Below are 26,067 nucleotides of genomic sequence, written 5' to 3'. Positions count from 1 at the left end.
TTGCTTATGCAAAAGGCAAATGTTACTGGAAATGTATCGTTAGTTGCTTAGTAAATGAGATCAGAGTCAGACCAAATATGAAAGTTAAATTAAATATTTTAAGTTTGATTGTTTTGATAAAACACAATTAGGTTTATTTTGTTTTAGTGACCAGGAAATTACATTGCATAAAGTTTATAAAAGGGAACTTAGATTTATGTTTGTGTAGCACCAGCAAAGCAAGCAGTGTGTGAGATAATAAATCATTCCATAAGTAATTACACGTTAACTGCATTCGCGCCACCTACGAATTCCACAAGGGATTCCTTCTATTACGTCATAATGAGATATACCGGATCTGTTCATGCGCCGCTGCCATCGACTTTGAGTTTTATAACTTAGCTGTTTCGTTGCTTTCACATTTGACATATGCTAGGCCACAAACGGCTTAATTCGTTTCAAGTTTAGAACTTGCTCTGATGCATTGCGTGTGTAAGCCCCTTTGCGACACGGCCGGTCACCGCACCTAATCACATCAAATCGAATAGATGTTTTGGCACGAGATTTTAGAATCGACGCTTTATCTGTCTTCGGTCGTACTGTGAAGTATGCTCATTAGATTGGGATGGGTAATTGACTTGGTAGGATAGGTAATTTGGCAGCGGTATGTGTTCATTATTAGGCACCTTTGCGTTTAATTTCGTTATAACGGAGCACTTTTGATGTTTTTCTACTTAACACCTGTAACAGGGTGGGGTAAGATGGGACATGTTTTTATTCTTTTTTCTCGTCCTTGTTGATAGTAAACAAAGAATATTTCCAAATTATGTAATCACGCGACTCTAAGTAAACATTGTTGTTTGTTTAAAACACAATCGGAAAACATGGGATTTTGGTGCTAACGGTATCCCATCTCACCCCCAGTACTATACCATATTTTTTGGAAGTTTTTTAGCCAAATTCACCGCTCCATCTGTCGTTCCGGTATAGAATATAGTTTCTCGTAACATCTTACACTGCTGTACACTTCATAACCGCAAAGGTCACTTGGTCGAAATTTGCACAATCTATAATTTATAACAGTTCAATAAATTTCATGAAACCCAGGCAAAATGTTAGCTCCTAAAGCGAACGGTCGTCATCAATTTTGCATGTAAGGCATTGCTTATAAGACTTTTCACAGCAACATAAGTTACCTAACCTAGAAATTATATGCGCTTTTGCAAATGTCACAGCTGTTTTGATAGTATGGTCTATGTATATTTTCTGAGATGGGGCATAATGAAACGTATAGTTTATTTTCGTGGCTTGTTTTTGTTCTTTTATCTCTCCACTTTTGCTGAGACTTTTTACAATCAATAACTTACAAAACTATAAAACTGTATGATGCTGTGGGGTAAGATGGAATACCGTCAGCACCTAAATCCCATTTCCTATAAACGTGTTTTTAAACAATTACCAACGCTGTTTTAGAGTCGCGTGATCACCGTTGTATAATTCTGCAAATATTCTTTGTTTACTACTAAGTAAGACAAGTAGAAACAAAAATGTCTATTCTACCCCACCCTATTGTGCCTAAAAATCCCATTAGACTACCCGAACATCTGCATTCATAGTGACGCAACTCTTGGTCACGTGCGTCCACTCTTGCGTGTCGAATTTATAAATATTTCAGTTACATTAGAAGCACATCGACTGGGTAGTGCATGCCCATTCAAGTGAATTCAGTTGAAGCTATTGGTTTAATTCAAATGTTTTTAAGCAGTGACTCACTTTTACACGGTTGGCCTTTATTTTAAGGCTCAAAAAAGTGAGAAATCGGGCTTTCCCACTTAATTCGAATGTCAGTCTTTTGTTTTAATTATGCGTGTGACTAAGGTAGTGACCCAGTTCTCCAAGGGAAACTACGCTGCATTAAAACCATAAGAAGGTCAAACGTGCATGTAAAAGTAAAATACATTTAACAAGGAATCTTATAAATTGACGCATTTTCTGTGAATGGTTTGCGTGGGATTTTCGCCGTATATCTGTCGAGTCAGAACATAATCTGAGTTGAAGCGTTATGAATAGTCTTTAGGAACGTGGTATTGTGTTTTTAGTAACTATGTGCTCTATATTCTTTTGCAGGAAAAATATCATTAGGGTTATTTAAGTATAGGCATGTTATGTAAAGAAGAGCACGTTAGATACTATGAAACATTTGGTGTATAAGGATTATAATATACGCCATTGCAAGCGTCCTACTAAAAGGACTATATAGGCATGGTAAATTAACCACCAGAAAAGGAAGCAAATTGAGAGTGGGGTGATTGAGATGCTGGGTTTGAGTAACCTCGAATGCGCTGCTGTTAAAGCTGCATGGCTAAGCGGGCTTGGCACATTTTCTTTTTCTTTCTTAAGGGGATGAGGGGGGGGAGTAATAAAATTTTCATGAACGACTAATCGAGTGCACTAATGGCACATCTCCGAAACTAGTAAAGTTAGAATAAATAGATTCCGGACTGGTCTGTTAATGGCCTAGCATTCAAAGCGTTAGTACAAGTACTCTGAAACAAAACATCAGTGTGGGCTGAAAACATCAGTCGAAAGTCGTTTTTTAGTAGAAACCTTTTAACGTGGAACATACGCGTTTCCTAATTGGTTGTTTGATATTCTAACACAGTTTTTGATTGACAGGTTGTTAGCTAACGTCACCTGATGACGTCGCAATAATGTCGACGCTGACGCTGCTGGAAGTACAGTTTACCCTTCTGACGTCACGTCAAATTCAAGAACAGGAGCGGCGGATTTTGCTGGCCAATGACAAGCGTCGGAAAAAGACGTTCAAGGTCGATTATATGCGTAATAGCCGCCCTTTCTGTGGACGCTAGTCGTCTCGGCGCGAGCGATCCTTTTCAATCTAATCAAAGGGCCTGTTTAAACTTTTATTAGCCAAACCGAGTAATTTTATATGGATCCGTGCGCTAAAACGGGCAGTGCATTAGAAATCTATATCCTCTGTATTGATTCTGAAGCCGAATTATGACGTGACGTTCTATGACGTAATCGCAGGAGGAAGAGGCCGAGGAATACTCCAAAGACTCGAAGGCGAACCCAGACTTGGAGCAGGGAAAGACTCTCCCGGAGTATTTACAAGGAGATGTTCCCGACAATTACAAATGCCGGCCTCTGGTTGATCCAGACCCCTACTATGACGACAAAAACGTAAATATGACGTGTATATATATGTTTGTGTTTTGCTGAGGTCGGCCAGGTGTACGAGAGTCTAAAGTTATTTAAACGTTTGTTTTGTGATCTTATTTTAGAAGCGGTTATTTTCGGCATATTATATCTGATGCTCTAAACTCTAAAGAATGCGGCGTCGCTATTCGTGTTGATTTACCGGATTACAGTTTTCTACACAGAACGCTCAAGAATAGACACCACTTAACTTCGCTATATAATTACGCGGGCGCAAATAAAATCCAATGAATAATAGATGACCCATGGAGGTCGCGTGCGTCACAATTCTATATGTGACGTCACAATCTCTCCCCAACGTCACCAGAAACCGGTACAGTGCCACAAAAAAGTTGTAAATCGCTTTTCTTTTTTTTTCAGACATTTATTATCCTGGATCAGAATTATGTCATCTACCGGTTCAGTGCAACGCGGGCACTTTACCTCTTTGGAGCACTCAATATAATGCGAAGAATTGCCAGTCGTGTCTTAGTGCATTCATATCCTTTGCCACAAACTGTATTATAGTACTATAGTAATACATATAGTAGGGTGGGGAAAGATGGGACATCTTTAGCGCATGATATCCAAATATCCTGATTATGTTTTAAACAATTAACAACAACCTACATGGAAGTCGAGAGGATACAGTTTTATAATTCTTTGAATGTGCTTTGTTTACTATCCAACGAGTAAAGAAAACATAACGAAAGGACGTCCCATCTTCCCCTGCCCTACAATACCATATGGCGAAAATTAACATCCAAATTTGTAATACAATTAAAGGGCGGGTACATTGTATGGTTAACATAGTTATATTACAGCTGATACAGCTTGGAACCCTATAATCTTTAGGAATACCCAAACCATATTTACCGGTACTTTCTATAAAGACAAATACATATATGACTGTGGGGTAAGATGGTTACACATAATATCCCATATTTCTTGACTGTGTTTTTGACAATTAATAATGCTCTTATAGAGTCGTGAGGATATGGTTATATATTTCTGTAAATATTCTTTGTTTAGTACCAAATGGGAGGATAAAAATAACAGAAACATGAACTATTTTACCCCAACTTACTATATACCACATAGCCTACCACACATACATACCAACGTAAATTTAATACGCTATTGTACCAAAATTTGACAATTTCCTTAACTTTTTATCGCACATTATTTAATAGCATAATCATGGTAACCATTCTGGTCAACTGCATTTTCATGACCATGGACACAACAGACAAAGACTGGGTCAACGACTACGTAGAGTAAGTACATACCAAATGATCTTTCAAATTCATTATTGCCCTGTCTCATGGCTTTCGGCTTACTGAGTATTTATAAGCAGAGTCAAAACGGCCGATATATCACACAGCGGGTGGCATTTACGGTTTTAGAAACGCACTTACTTTAAATCCAACGCGAATGTCGTTTATTGGTAGCGTTATATCATTAGTATTATGCTTTTTAAATTATGGTGAACAATTTCGAGTCTAATTTAGCAAGCTGGTTTTCTTGGGTGATAAATAATGTTATATTCATAATGAATACAAGTCCTATAAAAGTGGTGTTTTATACGTGTCGTATTTAATACTGTACGAATTATTGCTTGCATTAACAGGCGTGTCTTCTTGGGCATTTACACTTTCGAGATGATTGTCAAACTTCTTTCTCGTGGATTTATTTTCTCCAGCTTCACGTACATGCGAGACCCTTGGAATTTGTTGGACGTGAGCGTTATTTTCGCAGCGTAAGTGCCGAGCTTTTAATGAATAACGTGTGAATGAATATAAACCAACTAACCCTTGCTAGAGTTTCTTCACTACCCCAAGACTAGCAGAGATTAACCAAGTGGATACAATTTCGCTAGTATATTCTGTTTAATAAAGCTTTCAGTATTGATTCGAAATGCGGTAAATGGGGGCTGCCAAATGTAACTTCTTGTCGGCCTTAACCTTTAATTTTCATAGTCCGGGTCACCGGCCAGCTTTTCTGCCCAATTTTCAGTCAAAACTTTCCGCTATTTTGTTCTTCTTTAGATTTATATCGGAAATATTGATTGCCTTCTCTGTGGGAATCGATAACCTAACTGTACTCCGTGCTTTCCGAGTTATTAGAGCGCTAAAAACCATCTCTTCCCATGCAGGTTCAATGCTTTACTTTCTCCCCTTGATCTAACATGCTGATGTTCATTTCACTTTCGATTTGCTTTTCTCTGCTATTTCAGGCTTCTCAAATATCCTTAACTAGACTTTCACTTCCTAACTGCTTTTCTGCATGCTGCCTAATTTCCACTGACCTCTTACTTTTGCCACTAATCTCTTGCTACTAATCTCTTGCGACCAAAATACTTTCATAATTTTCTGGCCCCACACTAACCTACATTTGGCGTTATTAGTTACTTGGATATCGTCATGGCTGCCATGGCAACCAGCAGCGGCGGATCAGCGCAGAAGATTCCGGGCATGGCAGCACTTCGTGCGTTTCGTGTGTTGCGTGCATTAAAAGCCATCTCAGCCATTCCAGGTTTAAAAAACAGCATTTTTTCATGTTATAAAAAATATTCATGTTATAAATTTGTTTATAGTTAAACATTTCAGTAGAAGTAATGAGCCAATTCTGGCCTAAATCCTAGATCCCCAAAATCTTGCAAAATAATGCCATTTCAGCATGTTTAAACCACTTTTACATCATTGTGTTAAATTTAAGCGCCATGCACGAATTTGCTACCTAACACATATATATTATTATCTCATTTCGACGTAGCGTAAACTATAAATGACACTATACCTAATTTTAAATTCAGGATTAAAGGCCATCGTCTCCGCTTTAATTGAGTCAGTCAAGGCGCTAAAGGACGTGATGATTCTTACGCTTTTCTGTCTCTCTGTTTTTGCACTGATAGGACTTCAACTGTTCATGGGAAGCTTGCGACAAAAATGCATTAAAACATGGCCGCCAAGGTATGGATGATTTTACCACCAATTCACGTTTAGTATAGTATTTAAAAGCATGGTGTCTTTGATATAACTATATTTCTTTGGAGTAAGATGGAATAGTGTTAACACCTAAATCCCATATTCCCCAATCGCATTTTTAACAATTACCAACGCCTTTTTACAGTCGCGTGGCTACGGTTATAAAATTCTGCAGGAAATTATGTCCTATCTTACCCCACCCTACCATGTAACTTAGTCTTAACGTTTTTGTTTTTTGTATTGTTTCCAGCTATAACGAAACTCTAATGCGGGCATGGAATACACAGAACTACACTAACTTAACGGAGCCCTTTGTCCGAAACTATGACATCCCGCCTGAGATGTTGGAATCCCAGTTTATGTTTAACACAACAGACGGAGAGTTAATTCCGTATGGAAAGTTTAATTCGTCCCTGCATTTGGTAAGTTTTGTTTTATTAGTGTTTTTATATAAATATTGCTGTATGGAAATATCACGGTTTATAACATAAAGTTTTAAAAATATTTTTTATTTTATCACTTAGTTTGCGGTAACTAATTTTGCAGGAATAGACAACAAATTTAAAGTCGGCGTGTAAAAGTATTACCATCACCTGAAAAAATTAAACATTATTTGTTTGACATGCGCAACAAAATACGCCACGCGACTCTAACGCCGGTTTAGCGGGTTTGTTTGTGTCTTAAACATTTCACAAAAACTAATATTTTATATAAGGGTCCACCCACTATGTAGTATAGCGTGTCCGCTTTAATAACCAAGCCTTGTTTCGAGGCCGATCAATACAGCCATGCGTTTTCCGAAGTTACAGCCAATCTTAATTGGAAGCGACTCATCCCTTAAATCTTTGTATTGATCAACCAAGACGCGAGCGACGGTTTTCCCTGTGCACATGATCAGCTAATATTTATTTGATGTCAATGCGGCCAATTTTCAAAGAAATTTCAAAACGCGGTTAACCGTAAAAACTATAAAACTACACTTTTAGGGCAAATCATGGCAGGTAGACAATATTCCTACAGACAAACTTCTTTCCGTTTGTTTTTTATTCCTCACTGGGTAATTATTACTTTAACTTCCGTTCACAAAATATTGTAAAAAAAAACGTGAAACGAAAACCGTACATACCAGAAAGCATAAAAGTGTTTTAAAATTTAGGCAAATACCGAGACAGGTTGTTACTAGTTTGGTATTACCGATGTCGTAACAGCTGGTCTTTATTACTTAGAACGGCTCCCTCGTCTCTCTGCCAATGCCTTGCGAACCGAACCCGGCCGAGAAATGTGAGAACCACACAGGAGCTTGGTTTAACGAAAGCTTTGAGTCATGGACGACAGACGAATGTAAGTAAATGTTTGGTTCTTGAATCTGTTTATAACGGCACAACTTTTTAAAAACTTTTTTCTGATTGAAACCGTTTGTTTTTTCATTTGCATCAAGTCACAGCAAGACAACTTGTATATAGTTATACCAGTCCAAGCATGTACGGCGTTAGTTATCACAAAGCTGTGCCTAATCTCAGATGTTTTGGGATATTTTTTCTCGGATAATTTTTATGGTATGGTGGGGTAAGATGGGACATATTTTCACTCACTTTTGTCGTTACATTTGTTTGTACAAACTTAGTCTAAAAAGTGTCGTTGGTTGTTTTAAACACGATCCAGAACGGAATCTATGTGCTTATACAGTATCCCATCTTACCCCACAGAACTATATATGCACTTTCGTTACATATATTTGACTTAAACTGATTTCCATATGCATTGTAATCCAGGTAATCACTGTTATGTAATGGAAAGCCCATGGCTCTGTGGAAATGGATCAGGAACCGGGTATGTGGTATCTTTTAATCGACCCAGCATACAATATGAAATCTGTAACTAATTTATTCATTTACAGCCACTGTTGGGACGGTTATACCTGCTACCGTGCTGGAATTAATCCAAATTATAACTACACAAGCTTTGATAACTTTTTATGGGCGTTTCTGTCTCTTTTCCGGCTCATGGCACAAGACTATTGGGAAAATCTCTATCAGCTGGTAAGCGTTTGTTACAATGGTGTCTAACGCTTTTCAGTTACAATAGGCCCATATGGTTTTCCTGCCTTAAGAGATTAGCTGACGTTTTCAGTCTCTGTTGCGCTAATTGTCCCAGTACACGCATGCGTGGCCAAGTAAATGACTCCCGGATAATTGAAATGTGGAATATGCATTGCGAGGGTCGAGTGCAAAATGAACTCGCTATAAATAATGTATCGCAGACACTTCGGGCCAACGGACAGGTTTATCTCATATTCTTCATGCTGGTTATCTTTCTCGGGTCGTTTTATCTTGTCAACTTAATTCTGGCCGTGGTGGCGATGGCGTACGACGAGCAGCACCAGGTGAGACAATGTTTCAATTAACATCATCATACTTGCAAAGGTCGATTCCACGAATATTCCTCTGTAAACTGCTGCGATTTATAAGCACATGTAAATCGCTATACAATCGCAAAAGGAATCAGACGATTTTAAAAATATGAAGACAAACAAGCGGCTCAATTTTGAGTCTTATTGTTGTAGCTGCAAATTCGAATCCTACAGTGCAGGAGCTGACGGTCGATACACCGTCTATGATTCACTGGGATCGATATACGGGAATATTGCGAGCTAAACTCTCGTACCCCAGAGTGGTCTCGACAGCTTCGACTAGAACAAGTTAAATTAGCCGTCCGTCCCTCGCTTCACTTTGTTCTTGTCCCAATTTTTATTGATATAAGTGCCCGAGACGAACGTGCAGTGACACATATTAAACTAGCTTGGCGGCGGCCGAGTGCAAACAAATAGTTTCCCTGCCTAGCGATGCGAACGTAAAAGGAATTCAATATTTTCGCCCTGGAAAACCGATTTGAAGTTCGCATCAGGATGATGACCAAAAGCGAAAGCAAAAACTCCAGCGTAAAACATTCGAGTTTGAATAGACCATTATCGGAAAAAATCTTGTTTTATTTTCGACTGTTTATCCTAAAATCTCAAACGAAAATGAGCAAAAACATAACCTGTACATGTCTGGCTCATAACTACAATGGAACTTAATAATAATAACATGGAAATACATCAGAGCGTTGCTCTCGATATACAACGAATCGAATATGTCCGGACACTCGTATTGTGTTTAAAACTGCCGTTGCTACGTCATGCGAGTATATATAACTTACATTCATTCATTCACAAAACCGTCAACTAGTCTAATTTTGCTACTATGCTTATACTTATACCGCTTTCAAAAATCCGATTTTCAAATTCCCTCCAAAAAGTTTAAAAAATAATTTAAAAATAAAACTTTTTCTCCCAAGATCGTGGCGGCGGAGGAGGAACGGAAGAAAGCTCAGATGCAAAAGAAGAAAGAAGAGCTTGAGAACATCTTGATGGTGGTTAACAAGGCGGAGAGCAGACTTCAAAGTCGAAGGGTGTGTACAGTAAAACTATGTGACCGCTCTTTTGCCCACTTCAGTATACCAAGAAAAATATATACCTGACGCAGTTCTCAATCACACAAACGTTATAAACAATATTCTTTCACTACTTTACACTATCGATATACAGTCCTTTATAAACTGCATAAACAAAGTTTATAGAGAAAAATGAGTTTCAAGTGAAGTAAAAAAAACTTTTGTTTTCAAACAACCCCAATAACGCACACGAAACGAACCGCCGCGAATGACTTTTACAGCAAAGCTTGTATCGACCTGTTTGCTTCTAGGCCAGTCACGTGACGCCAGGAACTCCGACTTGTTCCTCTCCGTCCTCTCCTCGCTCCCTGAAAGATTCCTCTCGACACTCTTCGATCCGGAGGAAGCAGAACCGATGGTTGCTAGGCAACTCGACCAAAGAAAAGAAAGAGAAAGAAGAAGCTGCTCGACAAGCCGCATCGAGGCTCGCCGTGGAGGTGAGGGTACGAAACTGTTGTTTTCTATAATATAGTCTACAGGTTGTTTGGTTTTGCTCCGAAACATCGTTGTTTCGGGGAAATGAATTTCGCATGTAAACTTCGTTGATATGTTAACGGTTATACATATTTTACTTCTACTTTATTAACGTTACTGTCGATACCGTATAGATTTAATTACGCGTGTAAAAGGTATGTTGTGTGAGTTAACGCGGTGTAAAATCAGCATTTCGAATCGCGTGCGTCGACTTTTCAAGGGCAACATCGAGTGACAATTTTCGGCTCTTTGCAAAACTCGTCGGTTTATTAAGTGTCGAGGCAGTGGCCAATTACCACAGCGTCAAAGCAAACCACTTTGCCGTGCATAAAATATTCATGGGAACGAAAGCGCCTCGAGTGATTCTTGCGCCCTTATGCAATTACTTCAAATACAGCTGTATATATTGCACTAAATATACACACAGCTTACACCGCGAGCGGCTACCAACAACAGGAACTGCGCCAAGTCCAAAACTGCCTTCTGCTTATCGTTAAACAGATCTTCGCCGATAATAACCTACTTAATATGTAGGCCTATAACATACAAAAAGCGATGGAGTTTTTCACCGCATGAGCTAATTTTATTACCGCTGTAATATAGGGCAGAACGCTTAATAGCCGTACAGACATCGTGCATAATCCAGCAGCACTGTTGATAGAAGCAGGCATTACCGGCGGATACATGATAAGGCAACCTGATTATTCGCTCACCGGGAAAAGTATAATGTGCCTGGCTTATAAATTATTGAGGCGAAGATCAAACTGTCTCTTTTCGCGAGAAATCGTCAGCCTCACAAAACGGAAGTGGGACCAGGCGGTCATTTACACGTCGGCAAGGTGTTAATGCAAACCGGTGCCGTCACACTTTGCATGAATATTCATAGAATCAGAAGGCCGCAAAAAGCAGAAACACGATACTATGACTTTAGGTTGGAATGAACGGTGATGGACCACCCAAAGTTACAGCTACGCTCCCAAGTCCAGATGTTATCAACAGAGCGATCACTGAGCTCCACCAACAAAGAGCAAAAGACGGAGGAAACGTGGATCAGGACACTCTCGTTCCTCCCCACCATCCACATTCAATTCTAAGGTTTTCACAAAAAAGTCCTTTTTTAATATTTAATTCTGTTTCGATCACAATAACTATAAGTTCACTATATGCTTAATCTACTATATGCGAATGGATAAATGTTTAAATCGTTATGTTTGGCCAACTATACAATATAGTACTGTGAGGTTAGATTGGATACATTTAGCACCTGAAATCCCATATTTCCTGATCGTGTTTCGAATAACTAACAACACTGTGTAAGGTCCGGTGTATGAGCTGGCATTTTTGTTGCTTTAACTTCATTTCATCTGTAGGAGTTCGGGTTCGACTCCCAGGGCTTCCATTCGCAACCTCCGTCTCTCCCCATCCGTAATGAAGAAAGAGTTTGTGGAGGACAACGAAGATGAGATTCATGCTCGGAGGAAAGACTCTTCCAAGAGAGGAAGCGATGGAAGTCTTCTGGAAACTAGTGAGAACTTTTTTCATTATTTTTTTAATTTCTGCTTTACACATTATACTGTAGACCTGTACAGCTTTGGTTTCTAAAAATTGTGCTCAAGATACTTTTGAATTAATAAAAAAAAATATATATATATATATTTTATAATAGTCGATAAAAAAGCGAAACGACATTTTTTCCTTGTAGTCGTCTGAATTTTTCTACTTCCAGGGAAAGGATTTTTCTATGTGGCGTAGTCTTGTAATTGCGTTTAATAGATGTCTGTACAATTCGCCAAATTAGAGCTCAGTCCCGCGAACTTCCAGCTGTCGAACCACGACGTCACCATAGTGACAGCAAATCGTTTCATTGAATAAAAAATCTGTTTTCAACCTCAGAATGCTACGACTCCGATTTCGCTGATGACGAAAGCTCAGACCGTCTTAGCGTCGATGACGTCAGCGCTAAACTAACTACGCCACACTGTCGTCATGCCAACACGAACGGACATAGAAATAGTAAGAAACCTAATGTTAAAACTCGGACCGGTTATGACGCTTGAAGAGACTGCGGGCCCGCTCTGTAGCTTACAAATCCTTCATTTATAATTCATCCACTTTCGGTCCAGGTCGTTCCAGCAGCACGAACAACGGAACAATGGTCGATAGGAACGGAGTTGTATCTTTACTGCATCGAAACCCAATGAACAACAATACTTCACTACCGGACGTGATCGTCGAACGGCCACGTCACGACAGCGATGTAAAAGAAGATCTAATAGTAATAAATAACGTTAACTTTAGCGAAATGGCGCATTAACTCCAAAACACCCTCCAACCATTTTCGATTTGAAATAACACATTTTTTCATACAGTCCACATCTTGCGAGGGGGAGTTGATTCACATGGATACCTTGAAACCATCCCTTCAGCGCTCCCGACTTGCTTCCATCGATCTGCTTACTGAGCCCGAACTTGCCATAGTGAAACGTCGAGCTATGAGCCAAGCTTCTATCATGAGCGCAGGTAAAATATACACGACTGCTGGGTTATGTAAGTGCGGTAAAAAGTCGTTTCTCGTTCTCCCTTCTTGTCTACCTAATCTTGTTAAATTCGCACGCTGCATTATGTCATCATGTAAGAACCTCGCCCGGCTAAGCAGCTAATAGCGTTGATACATTCACAGGCATGGAAGACCAGCGAAAATGCGGTGACTGTTGGTATCGTTTCACGGACATGTTCTGTATTTGGAACTGTTGTGGGTGTTGGTCAAAATTCCAGAAAATCGTAAGTACAAACAGATCCCACAAAATATTGCAGAATAAAGGTCTGGAATTTGGCTACGTTTCTATACAGCTTATAGCAATGAAAAACGAAGCATCTAAAATTTTCCCAATACATCATTGTAATTGTCCGTTTCAATCTTGCAGATGCGATTCATATGTGACGATCCCTTCTTCGATTTGTTTATCACAATATGCATTGTGGCGAACACCACGTTCCTTGCACTTGAGCAATACCCGATGGGAGAGAGTTTGGATAACGTTCTCAAATTGGCCAATATTGTAAGCACGTTTACTTTTGATCTTTTTAGTTTTTATTTTGGCATTTTGCCTGTTACAATACTGGTTTGTTTATTTGCGGGGGTAGAAAAACAACGTAAAGACAACAAAAGCGTTGAATCATGCAAACTTTCTCCTGAAAACATGTTATTATATATAGGAGGGTGGGTAGGATGGTTTTCATTCTACTTTCTCATCCCATTTGGTAGTAAACAAAGAATATCCGTAGCCCGCGTCAGAAACTTTGGAATTTAGATGCTAAGGTGTCCCATCTTACCCCACACAACTATAATTTCTTCCTTTCTTCAGTTCTTCACCTCGATCTTCACTGCCGAGCTGGTCATTAAGATGGTGGGACTTCAGCCTTTCTACTACTTTCAAGAGACGTGGAACTGTTTTGATTCGATAATAGTTGCAGCTTCTCTGCTTGAGTTTCCTCTTCAAGGACTAAACGGCTTGTCGGTGCTTCGATCGTTTCGTTTGGTAAGAAAACAGAAAACTTAAACATCTCCCAAATGAAAAAACCAATGCGTCGCTATATATATTTATAGCGGAGTGGAGTAAAATGGGACATGTTTTCATTATCATTTTACGCCCAATTGGACAGTAACTAAAAGTAGTTATATATATAAAACTTTAGCCTGGCCACTCTGAAAGAGCGTTATTATTAGCTCAAAACACGATTAGGAAATATGGGTTTTAGTTGCTTGCAGTATCCCACCCTACCCCACAGTACTATAGATCTCAAAATATTACTGTTTCACGCCCGAAAAAGGAAGATTTAGCAAACCACTATTTGCAGAACAAAGTACTCGCTAAAAATAAAATATTGGAAAAAATTATTTTTCATAGAAAGTTTTTCATTTTCCAGATGCGAGTCTTCAAGCTTGCGAAGTCTTGGCCCACACTGAACATGCTGATCAAAATCATTGGCAATTCAATGGGATCGTTGGGAAACCTTGTCCTTATACTGTTTATCCTGCTGTTTATTTTCGCAGTGGTTGGTATGCAGCTGTTTCGGGAGAAATACAATGCGGTTCAGGTGCGAGATTTTTAATAGATTTACAAATTGGTTAAAACTTTATATAGTGGTTGGCGCGCCTGCCACAAATCCTGAGGTTATGGGTTCGAAGCTCCACGCTGATTGCTGGCGTGTGTATCCTTGGGCAAGACATACTTAACAATTGCTTTAACCTAGTGGTCGCTTATATGGGTTGCATAAATTGTCAGCCATAGTATGAATCACCCCCAATAAATAATCACTAACAAAGTTACATAATGTGGCAACTTGTATAAGCAGCTCTGCCATGCCGTGAGAAGATAAATAAGTTACTTTTCCACGGCTCATCTGGTAGTTCAAACGTAGTTTATGTGAAAAAAAAATTTTTTTCTATTGAAGTATTGCCGAAAGGCGGACGAAACGTCGGAAATACACTACGTTTTTTTCAAACCAGACGTTAAAAGATTATTCACATTATAACTTGTAGCAGAAGTAACAGAATGATAAATAAATTACATTAATTTATTCGCAGGGAGAACTTCGCTGGCACATGAAAGACTTCGGGCATTCCTTTCTTATAGTTTTTCGGATACTTTGCGGGGAATGGATTGAGACGATGTGGGACTGTATGCATTATGGGGAGGAGATCTCAGCTCTTTGTATCCCAATGTTCATGCTGGTACAAGTAGTCGGCAACTTAGTGGTACGTTTGGGTGTATAACATATACTAGAGTGGGAAAGATGTGGCATCTTTTTATTCTATTGTCACGTCCCGTTTGGTAGTAAACAAAGAACATTCGAATTATGAAACTCTATCTTTATTACTTCAATAGACCATTTTTAACTGTTTAAAACACGATCAGGATATTTGGATGTTATGTGCTAGAGGTGTCCAGTCTTCCTCCATCCTATACTATTAGTTCATTTTTGTAAACACAATCATATAATTAAACGTGGTATTTTTGACTTGTAACTTCTTAAATGAATGTCACTTATTCTATGTTTTCTCTTTTCTGTTTCATACACCTCGTGCCCGCTTACGAGTTACCACTTATTTGTAACTTAGTGGGTGAATTTTTTTTCTTGACCATCTTTTTATACAACAGGTTTTGAACTTGTTTCTTGCTCTGTTACTGAGCTCGTTTAGTGCCGACAGTTTCTCCACAGACGAGGAAGAAGCTCCCAACGCGATCCAACTGTCGAAGATTCGAATACAAAAGTGGATTGTATTTTCTCGCGCCACAATAGCTACATGGAGGTTGTCATTTGCTAAATCGTGCAGGTAAGCTAAGAAATGTTTAGACCAGTAAAAGCAAAAGATACCTATTTTCTCATGCTTTGTAGGTTACCTGTTGATTTATGGTTTAATTTGAATGAGAGACTGATGGTGCCAATCAAGGCGAATTATATACCCAACACACTATAATTTGTTGGACTTGAATTTTGTCTTTTACAAATTTCGTAGCACTTGGTACTTACATGCTGTTTTTGGTTGCTTTTATCTTAGAGGTACAGTTTAGGTTTAAAGCTAAAAAATGTTTTCATTTTCAACAGGCGGAAACTTCGCGAGCCAAGTGCAGTTCTCAGTAACGACGGGAAAATCAAATCTCCGGGAATATCCGGCAGTGTCATTCAGAACGACATGGTCACAGTGTACATCGACCCTCCAGAAAAAGAGTCTGCGGGATCTGGAGACATCAAAGCCGGGTTCAGTTCAGAAATACCTGGGTCTCCGAAACTCGACAACAGGCATGACCAAATGAACCAGGAGAACGATTTTAACCTCTTAAATGCGGTAAGATTTTTTTTCTCAATTTTTCAAGATGTTTTCAAATTTTGACTTGAATCTCATTGTTTTAAATAGGACAACGTAAAAGTACCAATCGCAGCCTTGGAATCGGATTTGGAAAACCAAGATACTTCAGACAATGATTCAGACAACTCCAGTATTTGTACAAATGTAAGTTACCAAATGTATTAATACATTTCATTAAAAGAGGGGTATTAGTTATATAGTAGGATGGAGGAAGACGGGACACTTTTAACACAAAACACCCAAATATACTGATCGTGTTTTAAACAATTAACAACGGTCCAGGAAAGTCGTAAGGATACAGTTTTATAATTCTTTGAATGTTCTATGTTTACTACTAAATAGGACGAGTAAATAGAGTTAAAAAGTGTTCCATCTTCCCCCAACTTACTATAGCACTTTTTAATTCGAATTTTAATTTAAACTGGCGTCTGCATCAACATTTGGGGGTAAATGGGCCAAGTGTGGCCTAATTTCAGGTCCTCACCCCAAAGCCATTATCCACACATACAGTAGAACAGGTCGCATCATGTTTAACATATTCTGTCGCAGAGTTCGACCGAAAGCGACGTCAGTTCCGGTTCATCTTCAAGCATGAGTAACAGTGAATATGAGAAAATGCAACAAAATATTGTGGAAGAAGTCGAACCACCAGGTGAACTATAAAATTGTGGACGTGTGTGTCCTCGGGCAGGTCACGGCAAATTGCTCCAACCCAGTGGTACCTTATAGGCTGTCTAAATTATCAGCAATACTTAAAAAAAATCTGAAAATATTTGCTTATAAAGGAACATAAACGCGGTAACTAAAAGCGGGCAAAAGGTGTGTGAAACAAAACTGTGTTATAACGACTGCCCCGCAACGCGGAAAAAAACAGTTTTTGATACATTTCAATGCGTACTGATTAGGGAACGTTATTTCAATTTCTAGTTATTATCACCTTTAGACTGCACGTATTAAATTCATAACGCATTTATTCAAACGTACCTAATCAAATTACTTGGCTTCATATAGCCCCGTTAAGAGGTCTCCACAAATATCTATGTGATTCGTGCCAATGTTGCCACCGGTAGCTCTATACATAGAGTGACAGTGAGGAATAATTAGTGGCGGATTGAAAACAGAACAAAAATTCTCATGAACGCGGGCACTCTTGCAACATTTATGAAATAAAAACCCGCAAATTTTTCTTGCTTTGACCAAAATAATGCATACATTTTTTTTAAATGCATACATGAGTTTTAAAGTAACAGTTATAAATAAAATTATGTAAATATTTTTTGTTTACTAACCAAAAAAAATACACCATCTTACACCACCATACTACATATATTTCTACCTAAACAAAACACACAACTTTTTTTTACCTTTTCAGAGGGTCTAAACGCTGACGAGCCTTCTGCGTGCTGGCCAGACCAGTGCCGCACTCGTTTCCTCTGCTGTGATCCTCCCACCGACCAGGGATTTCACAAAATGTGGTGGAATGCACGGAAGATCTGCTTTCGTATAGTTGAGCACACCTGGTTTGAGATGTTCATTATTATGATGATTCTACTAAGCAGTGGGGCTCTGGTAAGAACTCAATAGATTTACATACTTGTAATAGACTAGAAAATCCACAAAGTTACATATGTGTTAACTCGAAAGCGGGCACAATGTGTGTATAGCAAAACGTTCTCGTTATAACGACTGTTTCTGCCCGCCATACAAACGTCAATAAGTTAAAACATTTTCCTAAATTAGATAACAGGCTGCCGCAAACTTGAAATGTATTATAAAGCAGCTGTATATTATATTCTCGCGATTCTTGATCTTACTTATATGTAAGATCATAGAATGGGTTACCATATATATAACTTTGCGAGTAATTGCTGCACTTTTGTGTAATGTGTAGCTGACAGCTTAGACAACCGATAAGGGACTACTGGGTTGGAGCAATTGCCGTGAAGTTTTTTGCCAAAATACACATAACGTCCACAATGGTAGCAGCGTCAAGCTACGAACCCCAAAACATTGTTATATATCATAAAAATATGGTTTGTTATGTTCTGAAACTGTATTTATCTGACCAGGCATTTGAGGACGTTCACTTCCGTGACCGAAAAGCTCTCCGTCAAGTTTTAAAGTACGCGGATCGAATATTCACTTACGTATTTATATTCGAGATGTTGCTTAAGTGGGTGGGTTATGGGTTCAAGAAGTACTTCACAAACGCATGGTGCTGGTTGGACTTCTTCATTGTGGGGGTAAGTCTGTAAAAAATTATTAAATAATCTGGGGTAAAATGGGATACTGTTAGCACCTTAATCCCACGTTTCCTGATCGTGTTTCAAACAGTCAATAATGCTGTTTTAGAGTTGTACGGACACGGTTATTTATTACTGTGAATATACTTTATTTACTACCAAATGAGACGGGAAAAGAAAAAAAAATATGCCATTTTACCCCCATCTTACTGTATACCTATTGAGCATATAGCTGTACAAAACTAAAATGTACGTATATGTATATTTAACATAACAAATTTACACGATAACTTTAACGAAGTGCATATATAACAAAGGCTTATATTAAACATCAAATCAAACCAATCGACTTTCACATTTTAAAGTAAACGCGGATGTAATCAATAACTTAATACAGGTTTCTATAATCGGCCTGGTTGCGGAAGCTCTTGGTATGGATAAAATATCAAGTATTCGTTCGCTTCGAACCCTTAGAGCATTGAGGCCACTTCGCGCCATGTCCAGATTCGAAGGAATGAAGGTACGAAGGGATTTTGTTAAATAATGCTATGAACTTCTAACATTTTTTCCCTGGATTGGTCTGAATTATTATATAGTACTGTAGGGTATAATTGGATAGTGTTAGCACCTAAATCCCATGTTTTCTGATCGTATTTAAACAGTTAATAATGCTGTTTTAGAGTCGCGGATCTACGGTTATATAATTATGTAAATATTCTTTGTGTCGGGGCGAAAAAAATGAATGAAGACATTGAACGTTTTATTTCACCCTACACTCACAAACCACCAAATTTATTTGTAGGTTGTAGTGAACGCTTTAATTGGCGCAATTCCGTCAATTGTAAACGTGTTACTGGTTTGTCTTATTTTCTGGATGATATTTTCGATCATGGGGGTGAATTTGTTTGCTGGCAAGTTCTACAAGTGTCTCAATACAACTGATAACGTGAAGTTGCCGAGCGCAAACTTCACTTACAACAACGTAACTTATCCTATCATCAACAAGTAAGTGTAAACCAGGGATGAATATGTATGGCAGAGGTTATGGGTTCAAGGCTCATCGCTGCCACTATTATGCATGTGTCGTTAAGCAAGCCACTTAACGGCACTTGCTCCAACACAGTGGTCAGTAACGAGCTATGTCTAAACTGTCCGCTATACAGAAAAAAAGCAATCACTTGCAAAGTTAGTAGTATAACTTGTAAGCGAGCACGAGGTGTATGAGACAGAACATTCGTGTTATAACAATAGTTGTCCTTTAAAACAAGTTTCAATCACATTTACGAACTTACACCATTTGGTGGTAAGCTAAAACAAATCATTTATCAACAGAACTGTATGCGAACACCTGACTGAATACGTCTCTCCTGACATCCGTTGGAAAAATGGTAAAGTCAATTTCGATAACGCATTTGCTGGATACTTGGCTTTGTTACAGGTACGTTTTCTCCACTTCTAAAGGTTTCTGATACTATGATCAAAATTCTATCCCTGGCTCTGGCAATTCATTAAATGGCACAAAATTCAAATTACTGGGAGAAAGAAAAAACTGCTATACGAGTTCAAGCTACATATTTGTTATCACTGTAAAATAATTTGAAAAATTGGATAGTTATACGATAATGAACATGAAGTGCAAACACATCGGCTACTTACAACATTACTTTAATTGACCATCATTCTGCTTATAATTAATGTATAGTATTATGGGGTAAAATGGGATACCGTTAGCACTTAAATCCCATATTCCCGGTCGTATTTTGAACAATAAACAACGCTCTTTTCAAGTCGTGAGGATACATACAATCCTGTAAATATTCTTTGTTTACTACTAAATGGGACAAGAAAAGAGAATGGAAATGTGTCTCATCTCCCTTCAACCTACTATAAATATTAATTCATTCATTCATAAATTAATGTTATACTGTGACTAATATTGCATAACCTGCTGTATATACTTATTGGTTGCGTCGTATTTGTAGGTTGCCACATTCAAAGGGTGGACGATTATCATGTACGATGCTGTGGATATTACGGACATCGGCCTTCAACCTGAGTTTGAAAACAACGTTTGGTTCTATCTGTATTTTGTTGGGTTTATAGGTGATTATTATTTTGTACGAATGTTGGCTGATATTTGATTTAAACGCTGTGTTAGCAACAGGATTTACTTTTAGAGTACTATCGTATAAGATTGAATACTGTTAGCACCTAAATCCCATGTTTCCTACTGGTGTTTTAAACAATTAACAACGCTAGTTTAGAGCCGCGGACTTACTATTATATATAGTGGGGTGGGGGAAGGTGGGACACTTTTATTGCCTAATGTCAAAAAATCTTGATCGTGTTTTAAACAACTAACAACGGTCTAGGGAAGTCGTGAGAATACAGTTTTACAATACTGTGAATGTTCTTTGTTTACTACAAAATAAGACAAGAAAATAGAATAAAAAGGTGTCCCATCTTCCCCCACCGTACTATAACTTTGCAAATATTCTTTTTTTACCAAAACCAGAAATGAGAAGAAAATATATAGTAGGGTGGGGGAAGATGGGACACCTTTAGCACATAATATCCAGATATCCTGATCGTGTTTTAAACAACTAACAACGGTCTATGAGACTCATGGGGACATAGTTTCATATTTCTTTGAATGTTCCTTGTTTACTACTGTGTCCCATCTTCCCCCATCCTACTGTATCATAACTTACCCCCTACTTTACATTAGTTCGAGTCTGAGTTTTTTATTAAACAGTTTCCAACATTGTTTCATCGCAAATTTTTCTTTATAGTTTTCGGCAGCTTTTTCACTCTGAATCTCTTTATTGGTGTCATTATTGATAATTTCAATCAACAAAAGAAGAAGCTTGGGGGGCAGGACATTTTTATGACGGAGGAACAAAGGAAATATTACAACGCCATGAAAAAGTTGGGATCCAAAAAACCGCAAAAGCCTGTACCACGACCGAAGGTAACACCTTTAAAAAAATGAAAAAAAGTTTTTAAGATAATCACTCACTAAGTCACATATGGTAACTCGCGGGAGAGGTGTGCGGAAACATAACATTCGTGTTACAACTTTAGCACATAATGTCCAAATATCCTAGTCGTGTAAACAATTAAAGTCGACAGAAGTCGTGAGAATACGGTTTTATAATTGTTTGAATGTTCTTTGTTTACTAAATGGGACCAGAAAATGTAAAAAAATTTCCCATCTTTCCCGACCTAAATATATATAGTAATTCATTCATTCATACAGTAATGTTTTACTGTAGCTAGTATTTCTTACTTATTATAATGTTTTAAAAAACATTAAAAATCTGTTGTTTTCGTTTCAGAACAAACTGCAGGCTTGGGTGTTCGATATTGTGACACATCAGATGTTTGAGATAACTATCATGCTGTTGATTGTTGCCAACATGGTTACTATGATGATTGAAACACATGACATGTCGCCAACATTCGAGTCAATACTGGAATACGTTAATTACGTTTTCGTTGCGATTTTTACTGGAGAAGCCTTAATTAAGGTAAGCGGCTAAACTCGGCTAAAATTTTTCAACAGATTTGGTTAATATTTGCAACAGATTTTGTGAAATACTTTTCTGTTAAATACTTTTTTGTAAAATATTCCGGAAAAATAGGTTTTATTAGGTGTATACTACTGTGGGGTAACATGGGATACCTTAGCTTATAATAACCCATATTTCCTGGTCGTGTTTTTAACACTTAACACGCTATTTTATAGTCGTTACGGATAAATGATTTTGTTTACTAACAAATTGGACGTAAAAAGAGAATAAAATCATATACTATCTTACCCCAACCTAATATATAAATTTGTTACAATTACCGTCATTGTCTTTAGATGTTCGCACTGCGGCACCATTACTTCAAAAACCCGTGGAACGTGTTTGACTTCATCGTTGTCATTCTGTCAATTATCGGTAGTACCATGAGCGAACTTATCAACAAGTATTTTGTGCAGGTAACAACACTTTTCAATCGTAGTCTCGTCTTTGGACTATGGTGCTTAACTGTAATACGCTTTAGTTTAGGCTTCATTCATTTTATATTGTATTTTATAAAGTAAAGTCCTACAGCTGCACACGTCTAGGGGAATAAGATATGGGCAAAATTTGGTCATTAAAATGTAGTGCATATTTTCGACCCTAGAACCGTTTGGGAATAAAAATGTGTGGATATCAAATACATATTTTTATTGTGTTGGCAGTACGTCTGTTGTCCCAGAAACGTGTTATTGTAACTTACCACTTTTTTACAGCCAACTCTGTTCCGAATCATACGTCTCGCTAGGATCGGTCGAATTCTGCGATTGATAAAAGGCGCCAAGGGGATTCGAACCTTGCTCTTTGCCCTCATGATGTCCCTCCCCGCTTTAGTAAACATTGGTCTTCTGCTTATTCTTGTTATGTAAGTTTAACAAACTTAAACATTCTGTGATAACATATAATGGAGGGCGGGGGTAGATGGGACACATTTAGCGCAGAATATCCAAATACCCTGATCGTGTTTTAAACATTTAACAACGGCCAATGACAGTCATCAGGGTGCGGATTTATATTTATTTGAATTTTCTTTGTTTACCACCAAATGTGACCAGTAAATAGAATGATAAGGTGTCCCATCTTCTCCCATCCTACTATAATATAATAAGAAGCAATGGTATTAGTACGTCTCGGGAATCGAAAATAATGTGTTACCTACTGTAGTCTAACGACTGTAACCTATATGGTAAAAATACTTTGTTGTTAATCAGCTACTTAAAATCAAAATGCACTAAGACAAAATATCTGTATACAGATTGTAAGCTAGCGCAAATTACGAAAACAGTAACAGAAAACGTGCACTTAGTTTCGTTATAAAACCTAAAAATATATCTAATTTTTGTACCTTTGCAGGTTCATTTATTCAATCTTCGGTATGTCCCAGTTTGCATACGTACACAGAGGTGCAGGAGTTGACGATATGTTCAATTTTGAGACGTTTGGAAATTCTTTCCTCTGCCTGTTTATGATCACAACTTCAGCCGGTAATTATACATTTAGATGGGTCACCTTTAGCACACAATACCCAAATATACTGATCGTGTTTAAAAAAACTAACAACGGTTTATGGAAGTCGTGAAGATGTAGTTTTGTAATTCTAGGAATGTTTTTTATTTTCTTCCAACAAAAAAAGAGAAAATGGAACGAAAAGGTGTCCCATCTCCCCCACCTTACTATACACAATGAAATAAAAATAAGAATCAGTCAGTGTATTAGCTTACAAATGCGCTTACCATCTATTTAACGACGACTGTTTATCAATTTGCAGGGTGGGCCGGCCTCCTTAGCCCAATGTTGGATTATGAGTATCCATACTGCAACCCAGATCTACAAAATGGAAATCCGAATAACACTGGTGATTGCGGAAGTCCAACCACAGCAATTGCATTTTTTGTCACTTATCTTATATTCACGTTCCTGATTGTCGTCAATATGTACATTGCCATCATCTTGGAAAACTTTGGTGTGGCGACCGAAGAAAGTGCGGATCCGCTCGGAGAAGACGGTATGTCTTATTTTGGTCTATTTTGAATTTTCTTGGGAAAATAGTTCATCTATTCATCATTTTGCTGACGTAAATACGTTTTTTTTTTCAGATTTTGAAATGTTCTACGAAGTTTGGGAACGCTTTGATCCGAAAGCAACACAATTCATCACATATGGGAACCTTTCCGACTTCGTGGACAGCCTAGAACCTCCGCTCCGAGTCCCGAAGCCAAACACGCACAGTCTTAACAACATGGATCTGCCTATGGTGATCGGGGACCGCCTACACTGCCTCGACGTTCTCTTTGCTCTAACAAAACGGGTCCTCGGAGAGTCGGAGGAGCTTGAAGGACTACGCTCTTCGATGGAGGAGAAGTTTATGGCTTCGAATCCCTCCAAGGTCTCCTACGAACCAATCACCACAACACTAAAGAGGAAACAGGAAGAAATATCAGCGGTCATGATCCAGAGGTGGTGGAGACGTCTTCGCATTCTCCGCACTGTCCGCATGGTCTCCGCTATGATGCTGTCTGGTAAGATCCGCGAGGAAGACGAAGAGCCTCCCCCGGGAAATGGGAGTGTGCAGCAAGCGACGGAGTACAGGGAAGAGAACGAGCTGATTGAGACGAAATGCTCTGGCAGCAACGAGAAGCCCGACTCCTACAGTGATGTACAGGACCCTCCAAGCTACCAGCAAGTGATGACTTACAACGAACAGAAATCGCCGCTCGCCGTGAAAACGACCACGACCTGCTCGGCGGTGATAGCAGGACAGCGTCCCACCACGCTTGTGAACGCAAACAGTGCGGCTTATACGGGCACTTCGACAACTTCGTCGATCACCTCGCCGCTGGACACTTCGCCTTCAATTTCGTCTTCAATATCGACGCCACATAATGACTTAGCGAAGACGGCAGGACGCCGTCGTTCCTCTGAAGTTAACGCGGGAGCAAAAACTCCGCGGCGGGGCAGCGGTAGCACTGTGAATACGCCCCTGCCGCGGCACACAGACTCCGACGCGGAGAACAATAATGACGGTATTGTACAAAACGCAAACTTTTTGGCAAATCGTGACCTACATAGGAACGAGTTGACCGCTCAGAAAATTGTGACCAAAAATGAGAGAAAAGAAATGAACCGACCACGTCACGATGACGTCACGATGCCAGTGACGCACCCCACGACTTCAGGCGCCGTTACTGACCAGCCTGGTCGCCGCGCGGTCTCGTAATGCGGCAACACACTACGTTGCATGCGAAGTAAATGCCTATCTCGTGTTTCATGCCACCTATTTTTGTTGCAACCGCTGCGAGCGGCCAAGGACAAACGGTGGACGACCCTGGGCAAATCACAACAGATACTATTTCCTTGTTTTTTCTCAACCAGAACTGCGAATTTGAAGACGGGCGTTGCAGAACAATTCAGTTTCCTGGGCCAAACGCGCGACAACGCTCACAGCCGTCTTTGATCAAAGTCCCGCATTTCCTTCGCGATGTATATATTATAGGACAGTATTTATGCCAAGAACGAGTTTTAATTTTGTATATTGCACTGACAATGAGGCTGTCACCGTGACCGTTCTACTTGTGCTTAAATGTACGCGCTGTGACCCCTAACCCGGCCCTTCGGAGGGCCCGCGGGGGCAACAACCAAGCCCTGAGATATCAGAAGGTATATATTCGCCTGTGGCTCAAGTGTTAACTTTCTTTATCAGTGTTATGTGTGACATGGCATGCCATATAAAGTCCAGCGGCCGACAGAACAAAGAATCGATGACTATTAGCCTGCGAGTCATTCTCTCTTCACCGGGAGACCTTTATTCGCCTCTGGCAGTGTCTTCGAAACCGAACAAATAATAAAATGTAAAACGAAACGGAGTCTTGTTATTGTTAAATAGTAGTGTGGGGGGAATTGGGACACCTTTAGCATATATATATATTTTGTGTTTTCAACAATTAACAACGGTCTATGGGAGTCGTAAGGATACGCTTTTATTATTCTTTGAAAGTTCTTTGTTCACTACATAATGTGTTAAGAAAATGGAATGAAAAGGTGCATCATCTCCCCCACCCTATTAAATAAATAAACTTACAATCCTTAGTGCTAACTTTACCACATAAAATGTCCTATAAATCTGACTAAAGCCTATACCTACACTTTCTAAAATAATTTTAGGAACATTGTTGCTGCTTGCTGGCATGAACCAAAATTACTAAAAAAAAGTTTAAAAAAACTTGAAAATTTTT

At 38.9% G+C, this 26,067-nt stretch overlaps 1 protein-coding gene and 1 long non-coding RNA gene across 4 annotated transcripts in view; one reads left to right on the top strand and one right to left on the bottom strand.

The window, feature by feature from the left end:
• The window catches only part of LOC149731526 (sodium channel protein type 3 subunit alpha-like), a 28,536-nt gene extending 2,842 nt beyond the window's left edge, over positions 1-25,694 (top strand). The window contains exons 2-42 of one of the 3 annotated variants that reach the window (XM_089885021.1): positions 2,656-2,807; positions 3,031-3,183; positions 3,580-3,700; positions 4,382-4,475; positions 4,829-4,957; positions 5,606-5,733; positions 6,014-6,170; positions 6,436-6,607; positions 7,412-7,526; positions 7,958-8,015; positions 8,083-8,224; positions 8,446-8,568; positions 9,522-9,635; positions 9,929-10,114; positions 11,083-11,246; positions 11,522-11,676; positions 12,045-12,164; positions 12,275-12,426; positions 12,521-12,671; positions 12,832-12,932; positions 13,076-13,210; positions 13,517-13,690; positions 14,079-14,249; positions 14,740-14,910; positions 15,314-15,489; positions 15,762-16,002; positions 16,072-16,167; positions 16,573-16,675; positions 17,396-17,592; positions 18,093-18,266; positions 18,664-18,786; positions 19,069-19,271; positions 19,599-19,704; positions 20,249-20,369; positions 21,059-21,237; positions 21,605-21,796; positions 22,135-22,254; positions 22,552-22,700; positions 23,189-23,319; positions 23,604-23,840; positions 23,932-25,694. In XM_089885021.1, coding sequence (XP_089741147.1) covers positions 2,691-2,807; positions 3,031-3,183; positions 3,580-3,700; positions 4,382-4,475; positions 4,829-4,957; positions 5,606-5,733; positions 6,014-6,170; positions 6,436-6,607; positions 7,412-7,526; positions 7,958-8,015; positions 8,083-8,224; positions 8,446-8,568; positions 9,522-9,635; positions 9,929-10,114; positions 11,083-11,246; positions 11,522-11,676; positions 12,045-12,164; positions 12,275-12,426; positions 12,521-12,671; positions 12,832-12,932; positions 13,076-13,210; positions 13,517-13,690; positions 14,079-14,249; positions 14,740-14,910; positions 15,314-15,489; positions 15,762-16,002; positions 16,072-16,167; positions 16,573-16,675; positions 17,396-17,592; positions 18,093-18,266; positions 18,664-18,786; positions 19,069-19,271; positions 19,599-19,704; positions 20,249-20,369; positions 21,059-21,237; positions 21,605-21,796; positions 22,135-22,254; positions 22,552-22,700; positions 23,189-23,319; positions 23,604-23,840; positions 23,932-25,052 — 6,972 coding nt within the window. In that variant the 5' untranslated portion in view covers positions 2,656-2,690 and the 3' untranslated portion in view covers positions 25,053-25,694. Of the gene's footprint in view, positions 1-2,655; positions 2,808-3,030; positions 3,184-3,579; positions 3,701-4,381; positions 4,476-4,828; positions 4,958-5,605; positions 5,734-6,013; positions 6,171-6,435; positions 6,608-7,411; positions 7,527-7,957; positions 8,016-8,082; positions 8,225-8,445; positions 8,569-9,521; positions 9,636-9,928; positions 10,121-11,082; positions 11,247-11,521; positions 11,677-12,044; positions 12,165-12,274; positions 12,427-12,520; positions 12,672-12,831; positions 12,933-13,075; positions 13,211-13,516; positions 13,691-14,078; positions 14,250-14,739; positions 14,911-15,313; positions 15,490-15,761; positions 16,003-16,071; positions 16,168-16,572; positions 16,676-17,395; positions 17,593-18,092; positions 18,267-18,663; positions 18,787-19,068; positions 19,272-19,598; positions 19,705-20,248; positions 20,370-21,058; positions 21,238-21,604; positions 21,797-22,134; positions 22,255-22,551; positions 22,701-23,188; positions 23,320-23,603; positions 23,841-23,931 lie in introns of all 3 variants that reach the window. The other 2 variants (XM_089885020.1, XM_089885023.1) reach the window with 2 other exon arrangements.
• Positions 20,796-22,672, bottom strand: LOC149731527 (uncharacterized). Its single transcript, XR_016385716.1, has 3 exons — positions 22,539-22,672; positions 22,120-22,303; positions 20,796-21,244 (listed from the first exon to the last, which is right to left on the bottom strand). It is a non-coding gene; the product is annotated as an uncharacterized LOC149731527 (long non-coding RNA).
• Positions 25,695-26,067: the final 373 nt, after the last annotated feature.

This window comes from Ciona robusta, chromosome 9 (genome assembly GCF_009617815.1).
Source record: "Ciona robusta chromosome 9, ASM961781v2".
Classification (NCBI taxonomy): Eukaryota; Metazoa; Chordata; class Ascidiacea; order Phlebobranchia; family Cionidae; genus Ciona; species Ciona robusta.
Note: the sequence above shows the minus strand (reverse complement) of the source record. Positions and strands in the feature narration are given on the sequence as shown.